Below are 22249 nucleotides of genomic sequence, written 5' to 3'. Positions count from 1 at the left end.
TGTGTCATATCTTATAACAAAAAAATGAACGTACTTAGCGTTGTCATCACTTTATTGGTTATCTCCTTTGATATTGTATTCTAGGTCCTCGCTGTGCGCATAATATTGACAAGGTTAAGAATATATAGCAAACAATATTTTCGATAGTGCTTCACAAATAAATCACAGACTAATTGTTAGAACAGATCCATTTCTCAAATGCTAAACGATAATCACATTAAATGAAAACGGCTTAGTCTTCAATCTTTAACTGTTGCCTGCATTTAGCGATTTGAAAGACACATGACTAATTCAAATACCATTTAATCCATGATATTAATTCGTCAGTACTCATGTGATAAACAAACTAGACCACCATTCGTTGTATTGTACAGCTCCAAGGCAGCAGTGTTATCTTGGTACTCATGAATAGCTATAAATGAAATCCTTCCATTGATAAATACATTTGTTTCCCTTATAACTTGATGTCACGTGCATGATGATTGAGGCGTTTGCATTCGCGATTTAGGAGTTAAATTCAGTGTACATTTTTGTTGCGGAAGGACAGATGGTTGGTGGATTTTTCAAAGAATAGCTGAAAAGGAAAGATGTTGAAAATGACAGGATGTTCAGAGCGCTATGTTTTGATATTTGCCACAATTTGTACGTACAAAGCATTTCTTTCCTTCTTGTCATACCTTTTTATTTCCTTAAATACCTATCTTTAGTTCTAAGACTTCAATTTCTGTACTGAAAGCACAAACCTTAAAACGAATTTGTCAGAGATTTGGCCTGCGGTTGTGTTCCGTTTAGATTGTAAATCGTATCCAAAATTATTTTTTTTTTACAAACACAGAAGCGTGCATACATGCATGCATAGTACAAATAAACATCCACACACTCAAGTGGATAGATTGATAAATGGATAAATAGTCACCATAACAGACTGACAGACTGACAGAAGACAGACACACAAAAATAATTATAACAGTAGCTGTATGCATAAAAACACCAATTCCAGTCACTGTTTTTATTCATGTCAAAAGAATTGTCTGTTTGACAAAAGGATATTAAAATATACCTGTGTGAGAAAGACTGATATCGCCACGGTGTCATTAAAACTGTATTGCTATTGCGGGGCTGCTTTCTTCGCCCATTAAGGAAACACGTTTCATTGGACAAGATATTTCCATATCTCTCTCTCTCTCTCTCTCTCTCTCTCTCTCTCTCAGTAAAACACCTGCATCATTTACGAGTATAACCTGAAAACTTCAGAAGGTGTCCGTCAACTGCCTATACAAAAAATGTACAAAGCACCACAAATATATTCCAGGCAGTGACTGTTTCAACTCATTTCACCACATGAGTCGTGCAAAAACTTCAAAGAAAGAAATGGCCATGATCTGTTTCTATTTGGTAATCATTGTCACCTGTTGCCAAAATGCCTCATACACCCTGCAACAACGACAACAACATTAGGGCAAACATTTTGAGATAATATAATATAATATAATATAATATAATATAATATAATATAATATAATATAATATAATATAATATAATATAATATAATATAATATAATATATGATATGATATGACAATATATGACATGACGTAACGTAATTTATCACATAGATGGTATAGTTTTCCTATAGTATGTACAGTTTCATTTTTTTATATATTACCACATGTTAAAATATCACTTTATGTGATTCTGATTGGTCCAAATACGGCCATGAAATTATTGTGCAGTATGCTCTTTACTGATTGGCTGGGATCGTGGGAAAACGTTTTTAACCCCGCCTTTTTGAATGTTTAGTTTCGAATGAACATTTTGAACTCGACTCGAGAAAAGAAATTGAGGAAAAAGGACATCCGCTGTCTGGATATGGATATTTACCCCCACATGGGTTTGTTATGTCATGTATAACACTAGTATAATGAGAAACATGGCGTAAAACTACAAGACAAGAACAACAATAAGAAGTAAAACTAAGGGTATTGCTTATTTGCTGGCGGGGTGGGGAGAGGGAACGGTATATATGTATCATAGATATAGAATCAACTGCATATACAAGCGTGGTTTAAATGTTAACTTACAGAAGTAAATAAACCCTCCTCTGTTCACAGAAGAATTTGGACATATATGGGTCTCCTAACTGACAGAATTTTATCCAACCACAGCATCTTTACGCAGTATATATGAGATGCAAATCCGACTCAAAAAGTAATTCGTTTGCGTCTTCTGTACAGTCTATTGTTCCAGTCAAATGCTGTAAATATCCGGTCACAAATGCATTGCAGTAAATGTGGCAATTTCTGTATCCAGTAGTCCTATTTCACATAAAAATAGCAACAATGTAACGTTTAGTTCTGCAAGTGACATTTTAGGGTAAACATGTACTGAAGGCCTACTGTTTACCGTATTAATGTGGCATCACATCGCATTAATCATTTTGTTTTGAAAAGTGATTTTGTCGTTATAAAATGTTCTGTTTATTCGGATGGAAGCTTTTTCTTTGATTTATAGTTTGTAAAAATATGCAATCTACTTTTACTAGTTCAGTTTTGTTTGGGACCATATTTTATACACAGCAAATGAAAGGGGCACCGTCTGTCAGAATGAACGAAATCATTCGTTCTTCTTTCTATCTAAATAATTTCCACTGAAATAGAAACTATATGATAAAAAGAATCTCAAATGGGTAATGATTTACTATTTAAGCTTTTGCTCGCCAATGTAATTAATGTAACGTAACGTAACGTGACCTAACGTAACGTAACATGTCATAATGTAGCATAGTATAATATTTATAGGTTACTGCATTTGTATGGGAAAATATGAACGAGGTTTTCGAATGGAAATACTGCACGACCTTAGAAGTGCAGTATATCCATCCGACCAAACGAGTTCATATTTTCCCATACAAATGCAGTAACCTTTTTAGTATATACTATTTTTTTTAATTCTACCTAATGTTTAATTATATTAACAAAATACGCTACACGAAACAAAGTAAGTGAATGCATGCCGCATTCAAACTAAATACACAAGCGCAGATTCAGCATTACACAACAACAACATTATTACTGCGCACAAAACTCCGCCCAGATAAATTTGAACTTAGTCGCGCGCTCGACATAACTTTCGATAGAAAATGGAGTGTCTAGTCAAAACTGAAATTTGGAGTCATATTGTGAATGAATGCGCTTTGCAACAATTTTTCCATTTGATCTGATATGAATAGATTTTGGTATTTTTTTTCGATTCTACGAAATTTTGTGATTATGGACTGGATTTATATGTGACAATTCCACATGAAATACATGGGATTGAAGAAGCGAGGGAGAAGCGTGTTGACATCTGCAAATGTGTTTCTGTTTCTGTCATTGAATGTTTGAAATCATAATGTGGGGAAAATATGAAGTCTTTCAATTGTAATTATCAAAAAGACGCTATGGAACTTAATGCTTATTTCGTTTTGAGTGCAGTAAGGAGGATGTAATTGCACTTATCATCGAAATTACAGTACAATTTCGAAATGTGTAATCAAGATTCAGAACCTACGACATGGCTCATGTAATTCGGATTTGCAGAACTAAGAAAGTACATTTTGTAGAAATTCAGGATGTAAAACTGTAAGCATATTTTTTTGTGCCATTCTTATCACCAGATAATGAAGACAGTATATGATTTGTCACTTGTATGTTATTTATAAGGACCCTTTCATGCGTCTGTTGTATATTGTAACTAACCTAAATCCGAAACATTGTATCAACGCGGAATGTGCCAAAGCAGCTGGTATGTGGCAGTTCACGAAACATCTGTTTTAGTTCCATTCAGAAATAAATTTAAACAACCACAATGTAAAGCGCCTCTTACGCGAGAATACATGATTTGTTTACAAATCCAAAGTGCTGGCGTCTGCGTCCATTGTTTGTTTACAATAGAAAATAGTTCCTTTATGCACGTGAATGCTATATGTGTATTGGCGCGCGAGTTCAGTATCGGGTATAATATAATATAATATAATATAATATAATATAATATAATATAATATAATATAATATGATATGATATGATATAATATAATGTAATGTAATGTAATATAATATAATATAATACGGTTATTTGTCGATTTTAATTCTCATCACATGTCAATATTTGACAATATTGCAGATTTTGGGGATGGAGGAGAGCTGATAGCAAACAAAAAGTAAAAATCTCTGATAAAATGCATATATAATAACTAAAAGTTTGATTGTATTGCAGGCGCAGATGTATTTATCTGGATGTAGATACAAACATTTTATAAAAACAAGCAGAACATGTCTCGTGATTGTACTCCCAATAGCTTTATTACACTCCAGTTTAGTATGTACGGTTATGACTGTTGCATTGTAGATTTTGTCTCCGCGCAAGGTTTTGACAGCGAATGCGAAGATCGTTACAAGGTGTTTAATGGTCACTCCCGCTGTTTGCCACGGAAATCTCCTCCTCTGAATCAAACAGGTAAGCTGTATTTTTTTGTTTAGTTATCACCATCACATCTCAATATGTATAGATTGTAAGTTTTAAGAATGTATTAGATATGAGAATACTTTTCTACATCATTATTTACGTTTCCGTAAAACTCTTTGTGATTGGATACCACAAAAAACTGAAATGTTTTCTCTCTCCAGACCCGGTCATTTACGTAAAAAGAGGAGAATCCAACTTTGCTGATTTTCCTTTAATAAAAATATTCTGTTATGGAGCTCAACTTTGAACCTGCAATAATGTTGATTTATTTGTTCTTCTGTGTAACTTAGCTTAAAACAAACCCGAATCTGTGTTTTAATAGCCTCAGCACAGCAGGAAACGCAAACATATGTAGTGTTCACAAGTTACAGTACAGCAAGAAACTCCAGCATGTATAACGTTTACAAGGCACAGTACAGAAAGAAACGATAACTTGCATAAAGTTTGCAATTCACGTTAAATCAATAAACGTCAATTTGTATAAAGTTTACAAGGCACACTACAGCATGAAACAAAAATTTGCATAAAGTTGACAAGGCACAGTACAGCAAGAAATGCCAACTTGTTTAACGTTTACAAGGCACTGCATGAAACGAAAATTTGCATAAAGTTTTCAAGGCACGTTACAGCAAGAAATACCATCTTGTAAAACGTTTACAAGGCACAGTTCAGTCACGAACGCCAACTTGTATAACGTTTACAAGGCAATATTCCAAAGCTATCAGTGAAAATGATAAACATACCGATCGCACCTCATTTTCTGTCAACATCACATCGTATGCAGGATAGTGAGCAAGAAATTATTTACACGAATGTTTTCCATTTTAGGTTGGATTATTTCAGCTAAGACTTAGTTCAATGCAAGTCTGTCCTTTCGTTATAGGTATGATCAAAGTCTCTCCATTCTTATATGCATCCACTACTCTGGTCGCCTAGTGGTTAGAGCGTCCGCCTTTGATGCGGTAGGTCGCTGGTTCTAACCCCGGCCGAGTCATACCAGGACTTATAATAATGGTACTAACAGCTGCACTCGCTATGCGCTCAGCATTAAGAAGTTAATGTTAGGACTGGTTGGCCTGGTGTCAAGATAAAGTGACTGGGTGAGATATGAGGCTACATGTCTGCGGCATGATGCCTCAGTGCTAGACATCACTACAAACTGCCACACTGCAGGCATCGTAGCTTTCTGACTGACAAAAACTGTTAAAGCTATGTTAAAAATCCAAATCATGCGCACACGTATATCCCATACACGGACACTCAAGTCTGTCCTTTCGTATATGCATACATGAATAATCAAGGCTATCCTTTCGTGCATGCATACATGGATACTCAAATCTGTCCTTTCGTATATACATACATGGACAGTTAATTCTACGCACATACATGAATACTCAAGTATATCATTTCCTATATGCATACCTGAATACTCAAGCCTATCCTGCGGTATATACATGCATAAATGATCAAATCAATCCTTTCGTATATGCATACATGTAAATTCAAATCTGCAATTTCGTATATGCAAAAATGGTTGCTCAAGTCTGTCCTTTCGCATCTGCATGCATGGATACACGATTATACACTTTAATATTTTCACACATGGTTTGTCATTTCGTACATGCATACAATGATACTCAAATCTGACCTTATATATATATATATATATATATATATATATATATATATATATATATATATATATATATATATATATATATATATATATATATATATTCATACATGATGCTCCTTTTGAATTTGCATAATTGGATGCTTGTTATCGTTTTACTCATCCTACCGAGATGTATAAAATGTTTTGTTCATCGATTAATGACAAAGTAAGAAAGGCTGTTTTGTGTCTTGGCAATTGTAGTAAATTACCTTGTCCATGATCTGTTCAGATTTAAACCCGCCTCTTTCAAGTCAAGAGTTTGGCACGCTAACCATTGAGCCACCTCAATTTTACAAGTCAGACAAAAAGACTTCAGACAAATATGTGCATCGTCTTGTATTGTTTTTTTATAATTTCGTTATTAACATAGCCAATTACAAAAACTGAGGACCACATGGCAGATGGGTCAGTAATGTGTTATCCTCGTTAACAAAAGTTGTTCATTATTATTATTATTAGTAGTAGTAGTAGTAGTAGTAGTTTTATTGATAATTCCACAATTTTCTCTAAGCCCCACCCACAATAATTTGGATTGAAAATTGTATCGATTCCCCACAAAAGTGTAAAAATCTACTGAATTACACAATAAATAAAAACATGATAATTACTAATTTGACCTAAGCTTGATTGACATGGTGGAACAAGCGTTTTTAGGAATCGAATATTTAAATGTTGTTCTGTTCATCAACAAGGTTGAAAGAAAAGGTTTGCAAAACTGTGATGCGTGCTATATAACATATTTATTGTCCAAAAAAAAGTTATTGTAAAAATCTAGACAATTTTCTGCATTGCGTTAAACTTTTTCAAACAAGGTACACTGCATAAAAGTCAGCAATACTTATTTGTTAAAACGACATTAACCTTTGTTTATAGTTTTTTTTTTTCTTTACAGTTCGGAACCTCATACTAAAGGGTCATAACGACTACCGACAGCAAGTTTCCCCATCCGCATCCAATATGCGGAAACTGGTACTTATTATATACACACAAACTGTATTTATACTTCGAGGAACTATGAAACATTACATAGTTTATGTGTGAAATTACTTAAAGATTAATTGCTTAAATCTATAAATACAACACACAAAAATACTGAAATCTATAGATCCACACACAAAAATACTTAAATCTATAGATCCACACACAACAATATTTATATTTAAAGAAACTACATAAAAATACTTGTATGTAATGATACAACACACATACATATTTAAATATATAGATACAACACACAATATACTTACAGTTAAAGATACAACACACAATATACTTAAATCTAAAGATACAACACCGAAAAAATTTATATTTAAAGATACAACACAAAAATAATTAAATGTATAGATCCAACACAAAAATACTTAAATCTATAAAAACAACACACAAAAATACTTATATTTAAAGATACAACACACAATATACTTAATTCTATAGAAACAACACACAATATACTTATAGTTAAAGATAAAACACACAATATGCTTAAATCTATAGATACAACACACAATATACTTAAATCTATAGATACAACACACAATATACGTATAGTTAAAGATACAACACACAATATACTTAAATCTATAGATACAGCACACGAACAATTTTATATTTAAAGATACAACACAAAAATAATTAAATGTATAGATCCAACACAAAAATTCTTAAATCAATAAATATAACATAGAAATATACTTAAATCTAAAGATTTTTAAAAAATCTTAAATCTAAAAATATAACAAACGAAGAAGAAAATTTTTTTAAATCTATAGATACAACACACAGAAATGGTCCGATAGAATATCATAATTACCACATATTGACACAGAAATCGAATGAACGCTGAAATGAATTCATTATATTTTATTAACCCAAGGAATCGTCAAAATGTTCCGTTAGACATAGCCAAAAAATATCATTTTCTAATTTAAATTGCACTTGCGCACCACACAGCGCTTTAATGTCTCAGAAGATAATAATTATCTGTGCCTTAACAGACCAATAGGAATTATGTTCGCTACACGTTTAGGACGTTCAACCATTGTATTATTCCTTTTCTACATGGGTAGGCCTATAGTTTCTAGCTATAATCATTATTTCATAATCAAATCATTTAATAATTTTGATATTTTATTTTTAATATATTATGGTATATCGTAACTATGACTATGTAGTTATTGGTTACTTTTTGTCATATATGCATGGGACACCGAGCTTGCGGATATTGCACAACGCTGGGCAGAAAACTGTAATCTCGGACACGATGAACCCAACCAACGTATCATCCCAGGCAATTACATACACCCACCCACCCGCCTCTCTCTCTCTCTCTCTCTCTCTCTCTCTCTCGTGACAAACATGTTCTTGACATTTTTATTATGATTTATATTAACTTCAAAAATCGACGTTATCCGTATTATTCATTTTGAATCGATTCAAAATTACCGTTAGATTATTGCAATGTTTAAAGCACATAAACATAACGGCAAACATGTTTCGGAGTTCTTTTGATGTATCAAACATGTTAATGATACCAGACTCGCTGTCAGTGGTTGTCAAAATAGAAGAAATGCATCCAGCTTGTTGTTAACGTCTTCATTATTTTTCTTCTTCTTTTCTTTGCGTTAGGTAAATTTCAAGTGGGTCAGAATATTGCAACAAGCGGCAAAAGCATTTCCTGGAACGAGGTTATTGATTTATGGAAAAATGAATGCTCCAAGTTTACCTATGGTGGACATGTCGAACTATTCCAAGCAGGCCACTATACACAGGTATATATGCTTTCACTTTTCCCATCTGTAGTCCTTGGACGATTAGGTTTTCTCGTTTTGGTAGAAGGGTAACCATTCTTCCTTAGTAAGTATGTCAAAGTGAGAAAAAAAAACACGGCGAGTAACCAAACTAATTGTTTTTTTCACTATAAGCAACTTAATTTTCGCTGGATAAAACGTTTTCAAAATATTTTACCTTGCCTCCAGATTTTTAATACTTTGATTATATATTTTGAAAGATATGAGTTTAAAAAGCGAATAGTCTGGTATCCTGGCCTGCAATAATGATCTGCACACGAGGCCAGGCACACACCGTCAAAAAGCTGACAACAGTGGAGAAATTCAAGATGGCAAAAGTAATACAACAAGGCGTAAACAGTAAAGAAATAGCATTAAAACAGGGTTTTCAAGCGGTTTCGCCACCGGCTTTTGTCGCTCTATTAGTCTCAGCTATGTCGATGAAAGAAGTATTGAGTGTTTGTTTAAACTGTCTCTTTGCGGTACTGCCTTTTTCTGCAATTATGCGGGTGGGTGGCCGCTAGGTATTGCACGGCTGTTTGGTTGTGATCTGCTTGTGTTATAGATGCTTTAATTGAATGAAAGATTTTGGATTGTGTTTTACCGTTATTTTACGTTATTTTTCAACATTTACGAATATAGCGGCTTTCCTGTCATGCAGCGTACTTGTAGGTTTTATGCATTAATGGAACATTGTCTGGTAGGGGTGAGTTGGTGGGATTAGGTTGGAAATGCAATGGATACATATTTATTCATTGCAGGCTTGGAGCTCTACATTTTTGCCATTTCTATCTTGTTCAGAAAAACATTATTTTGCTAGCTACGATGTGATAGCCACGACTGGAAATCTGGAAAGGTCCAGTAATAACAATAGTACTACCGGAAATGCATGCTCAGAGAACAGAGTGTTTATCTTCTCGAATTAAAATGGATAGTAACATAATGTTACTGTTACTTTTGTTAGACTTTCTGAAAACAAAAATTAACTCAGTGCTATCCAACTCCTCGAGTGTAGTTCTTATTGTAACAGAGAGAGCGAGTGACACTTTGTCAGAACAAAGTCACAAGTCCTAAAGTTCAGCCAATGTTTTGTCTAATTTAAATTATACAAGGGTTAAATTTCTCTTATTTAAACATTGCAAGCTAAGGTGCCTTTTTTAAAGACGACGATGTTTTAAACGAAATTTCTCTTTTAATGGACTTGTTTTAAACCTTGTAAAGGATTATACACACACATACATACTCTCTGTCTGTCTGTCTGTCCGTCTCTATCTCTGTCTGTCTCTGTCTGTCTCTCTCTCTCTCTCTCTCTCTCTCTCTCTCTATATATATATATATATATATATATATATATATATATATATATATATATATATATATATATATATAATGATGAAACAATGATGAATTTATGAAAAGAGGAAAAGCGTTGTTTCATTAAATTGTTAATAATTAACACAAATAAAGGGAGGCTAGTGGTATGATGTAATAGGTAATTCACATTCTTAAAATGAAAACTGATAAAGGGAAAATGTAGATTTGTTTTTGTATGATAGATAGCACACCCTTAGAAGCAAACACTCACTCTTGCAAACAAAACTGATCACAACAAATTACTACATATTATTATACGATTAAAAAAGCCTACTCATTCTTATAAACTAATATGATTAGGGAGTAAGGGTTACCCTATGATAGGATGACAAACACTGGCTCTTACAAGACAACACTGGCTCTTACAAGACAACACTGGCTCTTACAAGACAACACTCATTCCTACAAACTTTTGTCTAGATGCCTTCGTAGCACTTACTGGATGTTAGTAAAAACTCCCTTTATCATTCCCATTGATCAGCATTTTCTGTTTTACTCTAAAAATTCTAGAGTTCGCTCAATTTGCAAAGCAGCTTATTGCAACACATTGTCAAAACAAGAACACAAGTTCTGAATTCGGCGTAGTATTGTGTGTACTTTCGTACTGTAGGGGAGTTACATATTGTTTAAAACAGCATGCAAAACTGCATTGCTTGTATTTCCAGATCATGATAGTTTAGGCGAAATCACAATTGTAGCAAGATCTTTAAAAACTTTCAGAGACAATATAAATGTATTTTACACGTGAACGAATCAAATAATTATCAAACAAAGGACAGCTGCTGCGTCACTGAACTAATCAAATAGAGTGAAGGGGTATGATACGTTTAATAGCACTTTCCTACATACAAACGCAAATACCTGCCAAAACATATTGATATTTGCAAATGGGGGCATGTCACGATAAACGAACGCCTACACTTACAGTAGAACTAAATAATGTAAAGAGGGGTGTAATAACAAACATATGCATTTCAATACACACGGATGCACACGCACTTACGAACTGATATATCAGTGATTGATAGGGTAAATATCACGCATACGTGGTGGGTGGGGGTCGTTCTAGAAATAGTCGTCACGCTGAGTGGTGTGTATTAAGCCAACTAATTCACAAAAATGATACATTTTCCCTACGCACCTATGAAAACCTCTTCTCACCGGTGGAATATACATCAACACTTTCGAGTACACTAATTGTTAGGTCGCCAGAACACGAATGATTTAAAATCAGAAAGATGATTTCTATGAAAACATTACTTTGACGAGCTTACGTGTTTTTTTTTTTTTTTTTGTTTTTTTTTTTTCGAATAACCATATTTTCTTGTCTTCAGAAACAATTCTCTAAAGTGCGGCGACATTGTTAAGTTCATTGAATTGTTCAAACGTATAATAATTATATAACAAAAAGGTTGGAAAATCACCTAAACATTAGTATAGTGTCTTCATATTAATGACTTATTTACAGAGAACAAGATATCGCAAATGATATTCCATGTTTTTGATATGAAAATTAAGCCTACAGATGCAATCAAGAGCTTTATTTTATTTATTTTTTACCTAGCTGGTATCGAGGTTAATGATGACAGCCTTTCTTTTGACATAGCAAAGTGGATTCGATTGTTAAATTATAAACTGCATTATTATATGCTCATTTTTTTTCTCTGTTAACTTTACATTATCAGAATCGTTCAATATTTTACGATATTGCACACCTTCATATTGCACCCACGCGCAGGACACGTGTGCCCAATAGTATATTAGGAACTACTTTGTAAACAATTCATGTACATTCACATAGTAGGCGCAATACGTTTTGGTTGATCAAATTTGTTTCTCAATGAACTAAAGCAGATGTTTCGTGGACTGCAACATACCAACTGTTTTGCTACATTCCACGTTAACTTTTTGATACATTGTTTCAGATTTTGCGATAGACATAAGATTTCATAAAATTGCTTGTTACCTACAAATAACATGCAAGCTATAAAGTCATACACTGTCTCCTTTGGCTGGTAATAAGAATGGCAAAAAATATACTTACAGTTTTAATCCAGAATTTACTCAGAATGTACTTTCTTAGTTCTGCAAATCCGAATTCCATGAGCCATGTCATGAGTTCTCAAGCTTGATTACACATTTCAAAACTGTACTGTAATTTCGACTATATTCCAAGTGCAATTACATCTTCCTTACTGTACTAAAAATGAAATAAACATTAAATTCAATAGCGTCTTTTTGATAATTGCAATTGAAACACTTCATATTTTCCCCACAGTATGATTTCAAATAGTCAAAGACAGAACAAACACACTTGCAGATGTAAACACGCTTCTCCCGCGCCGCTTCAATCCGATGTATTTCATGTACAATTTGCACAGATGAATCCAGTCCAAAATCACAAACTTTCATCGAATCGAAACTAAATACCAAAATCTATTCATTCCAGATCAAATGAAAAAGTTGTTGCATTGCGCATTCATTCACAATATGACTGCAAATTTCAATTTTAACTAGACACGCCATTTTCTTTCGAAAGTTATGTCGAGCGCGCGACTAAGTTCAAATTTATCTGGGCGGAGTTATGTGCGCATTAATAATGTTGTTGTTGTGTAATGATAAATCTGCGGTTGTGTATTTAGTTTGGAATACGGCATACATTCATTTACGGTGTTTCTTGTAGTGTATTTTGCTTGTATAATTAAGCCTTAGGTAGAATAAGAAAATGAGCATATAATAAAAAGGTTACTGCATTTGTGTGGGAAAATATGAACTCGTTTTGTCGGATGGATATAATGCACTCGAAAGGTCGTGCAGTATCCATCCAAAAAACTCGTTCATATTTTCCCATACAAATGCAGTAACCTATAATTATTATGCCAATTTCAAGACTCGAAAACTTAAGTTTGAATTCAAGGAGCAATTCCCTCTGTATTCAGTCTTTACAGCGATCATCCTTAATAAATCATTATGCAGTTTATTTTAGCCTCAGAATTTTCCTCAACGAAAAGGAGACAATGCTAATCAAATGCTGCCGATAATAACAATATAATCCCCATAGTTAGTTATTTGCTGAAAACCGTACCCTTTTCACTCCATTTCAAAGTAATTTAGATTGCAAGGCACACTTCTAAATATGGCACTTATTAGCTTGGCGCAACAAGGAAGTATGCAAAACAATAGGACACAAAGACAACATTGTACTACAATAAAACTGTATTGCCAAAATTTACACAAGGCCAGAAAATGAAAATGTTGTAAAACACAAGCTGCTTTAGAAAAACATTTCCACGAGACGTAGAGATATTTAAATTATGAATAGAAAATATATTTTACAAGAGTGATAATAAATAATTAAGACGAAAAAAGCGATACTTGATAATTGAATACAGTATGTTATCTCGTGCAAGTAAAATTGATCTTTTATATTAGATATACAATCATTTTTTGCATATTGATACAAAAAATAAAGTTTATATTGTAAAGAGAATTTTATATACGCCATCAAAAGTTACCTGCATTTTTTTTTGTAATAAAATCTCTGTCAATCCATTTTCATTCCATCCTGGTACATATCTATATCTGCAAACACTCAGAGTGGTGACTGACAACTCATAAGGGTAGGAGCCACAGTGACTCAGTGGTTATCATTCCGGACTCGCGACCTGAAGGGTGTGGGTTTGAATCGTACTATCATATCTACCTGAAACATCTGTTTATTTATTGATTACCTAGCTGTAGGACCTACCACTGAATTATTAATCGTCGTCATACAAATAGGGTTTGGTTTAGAAACGCTCATTATACTCTGTTACTGCGGGTTTTACTTGAAATCGCTAGCGATTTATAGGTATATTTGACACAAAATTACTATACCTAACATTCACACAAAATTCCAGTCCGCTATCAATAACTCGCTGGGATGTGTAGGTCTGTTAAAATGAATGCGCTATTAATAACTCCCTGGGATTTTACAAAAAAATCAATAATTTACACACAGCCTAGATGTTTTTGATATTCACGTAAAATTTGTATGAATGTTTGAGATTTACTGTAATAACCAATCTAAAAAATTCACCTTGCTAAAGTCAATACTATCAAATTTTTTATAATCCAACGCAAATGTATTAATTCCATCGGAGCAATATCTTTTATCAAAATTACAAAGACCAGATTTAATGATAACATCTGTTTCAATTTTATGACAATTTGATCTTATTGCCATCATCTAGCATAACTAGGAAATCCGTCTAACGCAGCTTTATAATTGTCAAATCCAATCACCTTACCAACCACATTTTTTTAAATTCCGTTACCTCGTTTATTAACTTTATTATCAAGTAATTTTAGACAGCACATTTAAGTACACAATCCGATAAAGTCTACGATAGGAACAAAGTTTGTCTCATCCTTAAATTTTCGTACTTTTTTATTATCATCACAGTGAAATCTGCCGTGTTTTTTTTTTTTTGGGGGGGGGTGTTTCTTTGTGTGGATCAGCCAAATGATCAAACATCTCTCTGTTATTGTATAATTCTTGATAAATATCATCAGATTTTATCTTGTACACCAGAGAGTTAGTTTCTATAAATAACAATTCTGCATCAGGTCACATATCTTTAACAAAATCGTAATGAAACTGGTATATTAGTCATTTTGATATTTCAAGTACTGCCATACTGACATAAACTGGCTTATTCAACTTCAGATTCGTCTGAATGGTTACTAAATTTTCATTAAATATTTTCATGCTGACAAAATTGTCAGATGCTAAACGTTTATTACGACGTTCTCCGTTATTAACTAGCTCAATATTGACTAGCTTTCTAATATTTTATATGGTCTTGCCAAAGACGCTGTTATTCATAAGCTTGAAAAAGTTTTTTCGAATTCTGTTTTGGCAGCTACTCTTCGTGTTGTATTTGAGTCGATGTAACTCTTCATCCACGGTGACCGATTAAATGTTAGCACATGATGAACTTTTATTAGTATCAGACCATGATCACATGCTTGCTTAAGGTTTTTATAGTGTAAAACGTACCTCCGCTTGTCAAGCAGATTAGGAACTATTTTTTAATAACAGATTTACCGCTAGTGCTAGTACTAGACGAATAATTTCTCTGCTCATCAGATAATAAGCTGTAGTCGATCATCATCGAATCTGGACGGAATGGATAGTGATTATGCACATCGTGCAGCTCAACAGGATAGTCAATATCAACTTCTATGAAATAACTAACACCCTCCGGTATAGTTTTATCAGTTTCATCAAAATACATTATTTCACTTAACCACCTAAATCGACCGACCGGCATAGACTCCGATAGACCGTAGCCATACAAATTGTTGGCATCTAGATATGCAATAAAACTTGATGGAGCTGTCTTATCATGGTCCGGTAGATATTTATTATTAGCCCTGGCATATATTTTGGTTATGACTCTTATTCCACCTCGGATTCCACGTTCTATAAAGTTGAACGTATCAGGGTCTGTTAGTGGCTCCAGTTTTATTTTACTGTGTTTCAGTAATGCGTCCCAACTTAATCCGGGTTCCGAATGGTACTACGCTGGGTCGAATCCGTAGTTATCAGCTATTAGTTAAAAGTTCGGATACCTACGAATCTGTCAGTAGCACATCAAACGCAGAGTGAGTATTCACCGAGAAAATTCAAATACTTGTTTTCTACTTTTTTTGAAATTAGTCATAAACAGCTTGAGATCGTCGAATATGAAGTTCATATTTAATATTTTAGCTCTGGCTGTTATTTTTATTTCGTTCGGGATTTTATTACAGTAATTAGATAAAGTATTATGTATTGGATGTTTCAAACAAATTTCTTATTTGCGAACAGATTTTTACGTCGATATTGATCGTGATACAGCGGATCTGCCTGAACATCAGGATTCGACAAATTCCATTGCTGACGGTCATGTAAAACACCCCAAATATAACCTAGATACATATTTATTTCCTGTCCACGAAGATAATTTTGCAGATGAGCCAGGTATAAGTACATTAAGGCGAGCAAGTTTATATCGCGGTATAATGTAAATTATCACCTAGCTAAGAAGTTAAAAAACGTTTAATTTTACTGTCTCTGAAAACCAGATATTCTGGTAGTTATTAAACCCCTTTATGAACCTTGGACAAATAGAAGTTTATGGCCGTAGAAAAAATATATAATTTCATTTTATGTTTGTTAATATTTTTAATATATTTGAGAGAGTGCGCACCAGCAGCAACACGAAGAGAATATTTAATAATTATTATGCAGGCCATCGAAATCTGACCTTTTGAAACATGAAAAGGTTTATAGTGACTGGATCTTTGGATGTTATGCATCACGCGATTTAAACAAAGATTTTTGATTTCACTAGTTGGTATCCAATTATTAAAACTATGGCCGTAACCTCTCCATTTAACCAAACCTTTCTTTCATTTTCTTGTAATCTCTCGAGTGATAATACATATATCCTGCTCTGTCCACTGTAGCCCCTGTTCGTAAAATTATTCGAATCATTTCTTCTCCCGCTAAATCTTTCAGCTTGTAAGTTACAGGTATTGTTGTTTAAATTTTATCCACAACAAATACTTCCTCGGACCAGTTAGGAGTGAATACTTTTTCGAACGTTTTCTTCACTAGCGAAATTCTAACTTTATCACCTATGCTAAACTTGTGTCTTCTGTACATATTCAAGTTTCCAGATAATAGTACTACACATTTGAGAAAAATACTCTTTTTCCGGTCACAGGCAGTTCAAATTCTTTTCATCATAAGTCGGTTATTTTTTGTGGTTTCCGTGGTTTCATTTGTATTTTCCGCTTTACTTCTGCACTTTAGACAATACGTAGTCATTTTTATTTTTGCTTTTTAGATAAAATTGCGACTTTGTCATTTCCAGGATTGGTTTAGGTGTGAATTGTACAATAATTTCAGAAAATCATCCACGGAGTGCTTTGCACTCTGATGCATTTGTTTGGTAAACAGAACGCAGTAATATCCACAAGCTGCAGTTCCTATCGGTTGTAGTGAATCAGACGAACAATTGATTATTTTGTACTTTTGAGACGCTAGTACGTTCTGTTTGATAATGTCAAATGGTGGCAGCCCAAATTAAGCAAAATGTTGTTCTTATAAAGAGCTACCCAATGCATGCCAGATCCATCGTTACAATTTTGGATATTTATTACACAACTTTTCCCTCCAGGATGAATCCCGAGCTCATCTTTAGAAAATATTCTTTGAAATCCGCTGACATTTTTCAGTTTATCTGAGATTTCAAAGTTGTTTAGTGGAAGGATCGCAGAGCTATCTACCTCCTGGTACCGGGTAGCATTAGTACCCTCCCACGCCCTATTCCCATCAGATTGGGAAGTAGACTTCCCGCTATTCCTGCTAGCAACGAGCTTATGAATCCACCCTGGCCTGCTTTCCTATTCGTCTTTTTTATCGTTGTTTTACTTTATTGTTGCTGTTTTACGTTTCTGAACCCTTCGTGTTTTACTCGAAATCGCTAGCTAATTAGGCATTTTTTTCGTTGTAATCGTTAGACAAAAGTGAAATGCTACACTAACCGTTTGATTCCATCGCCAGACACAGCCTTCTTTGTGGCACCTGATATGGCTCCCGAGGCATCAGCTATCCCCAGGGTACCGAGTACTGGCAGTAATTTGGATAGCAACGTTTTCGCAATAGTTACCAATGCAGGTTCCAGAAAACCACCACGGATCTCTTGCGATCCAGACATTGCGGTAACTTGAGCCGCTGATAAATTAAAAATAAGTTTTTGAAGACCTATTTTATTGATTTGCCCCTGTGTTAACATTCGTTTAGCTTACAGTGGATCGCTCTGAGATCTTGCGCCCGGTCATTTAATAATAGCGTGTGCTACTTTTTTTTTTACTTGTCCCTTCGTGTATCATGTATTTCATTTTATATTTATTTTTCGTCTGCTGGATACAATTTTTAATGCATCCGCCTATTACTTGGATCAATATATTCTGCCCGCATTTCTGATAAAAGTACATAGGACCTGGTAGTCAGTCTAGACAAAAAATCAATACATTCGTACCGCACGCTTGTTTGATAAAAGCACTTCAAGTGCAGAGGTCCTGGTAGTGTTTCTTAATCAGAAATTTAGTACATTCACACCGCTTGCTTGTTTGATAAAGTTATACCCCAAGTACTTCACACTTGGCATTCAAACTTCGACGGTCATCCTGCTCTTGGTAGAATCTATCGTTAAGACTCTTTCAGATACAATTAGCGCATAAGCATAATGCTCAATATCTGGAGCAGCTGGAGCCTGTCCAAGTGACCACGTGACTTCAATGTCTGACTTTCATCCGATAGCTCGTTCGCTATGCCTGCTGACGTCATAGTGAAATCTCGGATAAAGCGTTTTACATTCTTCGATTGAAATTGGGATCCGCTATCAGCATTTTGATAGTTTTGCATTGCTTCCATTAGATACATAAAAGCTCGAGATACGTCTCTGTCAGCTAGCTCAGCATTATCAACTGCAAAATTGCAATGGATCGCTCGCTCTGAATACTGATTAGAATTTATTCTGACAAATATTCGTCTGATATCTGGACTATCAATACAGATTTTTTGGAAGCTGACTTCTACGTCTATTCTCTCGTTGAAACACAATAAATATATGCCTTGGTAACTGCTCGCTTGTTGATGTTATTCTCCATGTATTATTGATCGATTTCGGTATTGCGGTTTGATAAACTTTATTCGGCAGAAAATTCAATTTTTTGTAAATGCTGTTAGCATCGTTTCAAGCTCTATTGATTTATCAATCGACGGAACGACACGTGGCATCCACAACGCCAATCGTGAAATTACAAATTGAAAATTATTGACAGGATCACCAGAAGAGTACCAGCATCAGCAGAAATAGCAGTTCTCATCAGACAACCGCTTTCATCAGCTCGATCAAATATAAATGTATGTTTTATACGAATATATACATATTATAGTCTCTGCAATATCCGAATACTGAGCTAAGCGAAAGCAACATAGTGATCTGATATGAATTATCTGTAAACGCTCTTCGTTTAGAGTAGGCTTCGTTGTATATTATATTATTAACAGTAGTACAATTTATTATACAATTTATTAATCTTTGCCAAACCAGACATAACAAATCGGATGAAGATCTTCAGCAAACTTAAATAACTCGATGCAAGCAAATCCAGTCAAATCAAAATCCTTTTAATGGTCTCTTTATCGATACTCTGGTCATCTCGTGTGTTGGATGTCCAAATCGCTCAAAATACTTAGAACACCCTCCCATACCAAGACAACTTCCCGGATAACATGCAACCATATCAATCGAAATGACATCTTTATATTCGTATCTGGTATTCAATAATCCACCGTGAATGTATTCGACACAACTGCGTTGTATTTCTTCAAGAAAATCCAATCGTGTTGGTTTCCACGAATTTTTCTCTTTAGCAAAATGAGCAGCTACTGGAGGACGGGTAAAACAATTACTCAGTAATTCTTCAGCATCATGGGTATATTTCAGCACAAGAGTTTTTACTTCTTCATGGATAGATTCTGTACGATAAATATCTACATTAGGCCGAATCAACTGATCATCATTTCCATTATCTGAACTTTGAAATAACCATACTGATGCAGGATCACTTTTACTCATTTCCTTTATCAAATCAAATATATCTCCTTGACAACATTTAACAGTTCGAATTCGTGGAAATATTGTTAATGCATTATTCCACGCATACGCATTATGATCAATAAGTTCAATCGAAGCTCCTTTCGATTTATACTTTGATTAGTACAAATCTATCTGGTTATCGTTTTTTCGGCAATTTCAATTTCTTTCTAGCTCAGTGACATCTTTGACAGATGTTCCGGTATCTTTAACTATTTCTCGTTTATTATTTAACACCTTTTATAATTTAACCAATTTCCACGTAAAATGTTACATTACTCGTTCGGCTACACAATTTGGTTTTTAAAATTTCATCGATTTTAGATTATTGAAGCTTGCTTTATCATTTATCTGACAAATTCCATAAATAACCACGGTTACATGATACGCTCTTTCTTAAAACGGTTTGTCAATACGTGTCAGCATTCCCGGTTTGGAAATTTTACTTATTACGGCAATTTTTTTATTATGAAGGACAGGGTCACGTTTGTCACTGATAATTAAAATATTATTGTTAGTTTCTGCTAATACAATAAACTTTACTCTGAAAAAATATCTTCAATTGTCGAGATAATTAATAATAGTTGCCGTTCGTTGGTCGTTCACTTTAGCATCGACGACTTTGTCGACACCATCGATGTTGCGTATGATTTTGAACGTTGACCACACATAAGATGCACCATCTTTGTTAAAAAATTTCTTGGCGTCATGAATAGCATTAATCAAACTTTTGTTCGTCGGATCAACTAGAGCTCGCATCGGTAAGTCAGGGGATATTCTGTCAAGATAAATTTTTAGAAGGCTTAATTTTAATAGCTGATAATAATTCGTCCATATTATAATTAAGACAAGTATATATTTAAATTTAAATATTATATATAATTATAATTATTCAAACAAAGAATAAATGCAAATGGCTTACGATAGGTTCTACAACTCCTTGTGACAAATCGTGTGTAAACTAATTCTGCGGCTATGATTTACAAAGTGTACGGAGAGGAGTTTAGAACCTACACCGTGTTTGAAATGTTGGGTTGGGGTTACTGAGAGCCAAAATTGCAGATCTGGTAATATTGGCAGTTGTAAAACAATTGCAAAAAGCACGGTTAAATCTATAAACACAGAGACTGGTGAAGAAATTTTATTTCAATCTATAAACGAAGCTGGAAAATATTTCGATATTTGCAAGTCTTCAATACAGTCTATCGCAAATAATATTATCAGATCTGCTTTCTCCGAGAAATATAAACAAAATATATTTCAGTATTATTGAAGGGAGATAACTCTCTCGCTCTCCGGTACAGTAATTAAGTAGTGTTTTTACTAATATTATATTACTATTTATTTTATTTAATTTGTTGTGTTATTATACTCATTGTTATAATAGGTATTGTTAGAACAGTTATTTTATCAATCTGAGGCTTGCACTCTAGATGGTGAAATTATCCAAATTACTATATAATATAATATTTTGGATAATTTCAACAGTCGCAAAGTGTGAATGTATTTTTATGCTGAGTAAAATATCAAGATAGAAAAATTGCTTAATCAATCTGAGACTTTTATTGTTGACATAACTCTGTCAAGCTACAGCACTCTCTGGTAGGGTAATTCAGTAGTTACCATACTTGTTTCTACGTTATTGATCTCAAGAAGGGAGATGACTCTATATCATATCTTTTTCCGGTAGAAATTATATTTTTATCATTTTAAATAATAATGAACCATCTATGTAATAATTAATATAGTAGAGTATCATAATTTTATGATAGTTCAAATTAGTTGAAAGATATTTGTACTTTCTATCTTATCGAAAAAGTCAAGGCAGAAAGCAGGTAACACTCGCCGTTACATGTACAATACAGTTAAGTTATTTCTACATCTTTCTGATATTAGAGATAAGCTTGACACCACAATTTCAATTGACTCGTCGTCACCATAAAGTTGGGATACACAATTTGAGCGGCAATCATTAGCAGCACTTGAACCTGTCTCAGTGGATTTTGTACGTACAATCGTGATGAAGAGTGCACAAAAGTCATGCGAACTTGATCCAATTCCAACATCACTGCTGCTTGAGTGCTTAGATCCCGTATTGCCTTCACTAACTGAGTAATTAATACCTCTCTCTCATCTGGGGAATTCCCATCATTTTTCAAAACTGCCATTGTAAAGCCCCTGCTGAAGAAACCAACACTAGACCATAACGATTT

At 34.0% G+C, this 22249-nt stretch overlaps 1 protein-coding gene across 1 annotated transcript in view; it reads left to right on the top strand.

Moving 5' to 3' along the window:
* Positions 1 to 501: 501 nt before the first annotated feature.
* The window catches only part of LOC149784893 (cysteine-rich venom protein ophanin-like), a 37703-nt gene continuing 15955 nt past the window's right edge, over positions 502 to 22249 (top strand). Inside the window, exons 1-5 of the mRNA XM_089931263.1 lie at positions 502 to 642; positions 4387 to 4494; positions 7071 to 7215; positions 8350 to 8465; positions 8804 to 8946. Coding sequence (XP_089787389.1) covers positions 588 to 642; positions 4387 to 4494; positions 7071 to 7215; positions 8350 to 8465; positions 8804 to 8946 — 567 coding nt within the window. The 5' untranslated portion in view covers positions 502 to 587. The remainder of the gene's footprint in view (positions 643 to 4386; positions 4495 to 7070; positions 7216 to 8349; positions 8466 to 8803; positions 8947 to 22249) is intronic.

The sequence above is a fragment of the Sinohyriopsis cumingii genome, chromosome 13 (assembly GCF_028554795.1).
Source record: "Sinohyriopsis cumingii isolate HCF-2022 chromosome 13, ASM2855479v2, whole genome shotgun sequence".
Lineage (NCBI taxonomy): Eukaryota > Metazoa > Mollusca > Bivalvia > Unionida > Unionidae > Sinohyriopsis > Sinohyriopsis cumingii.
The sequence above is the reverse complement of the archived record's forward strand: the minus strand, read 5'-3'. Positions and strand labels throughout refer to the sequence as shown.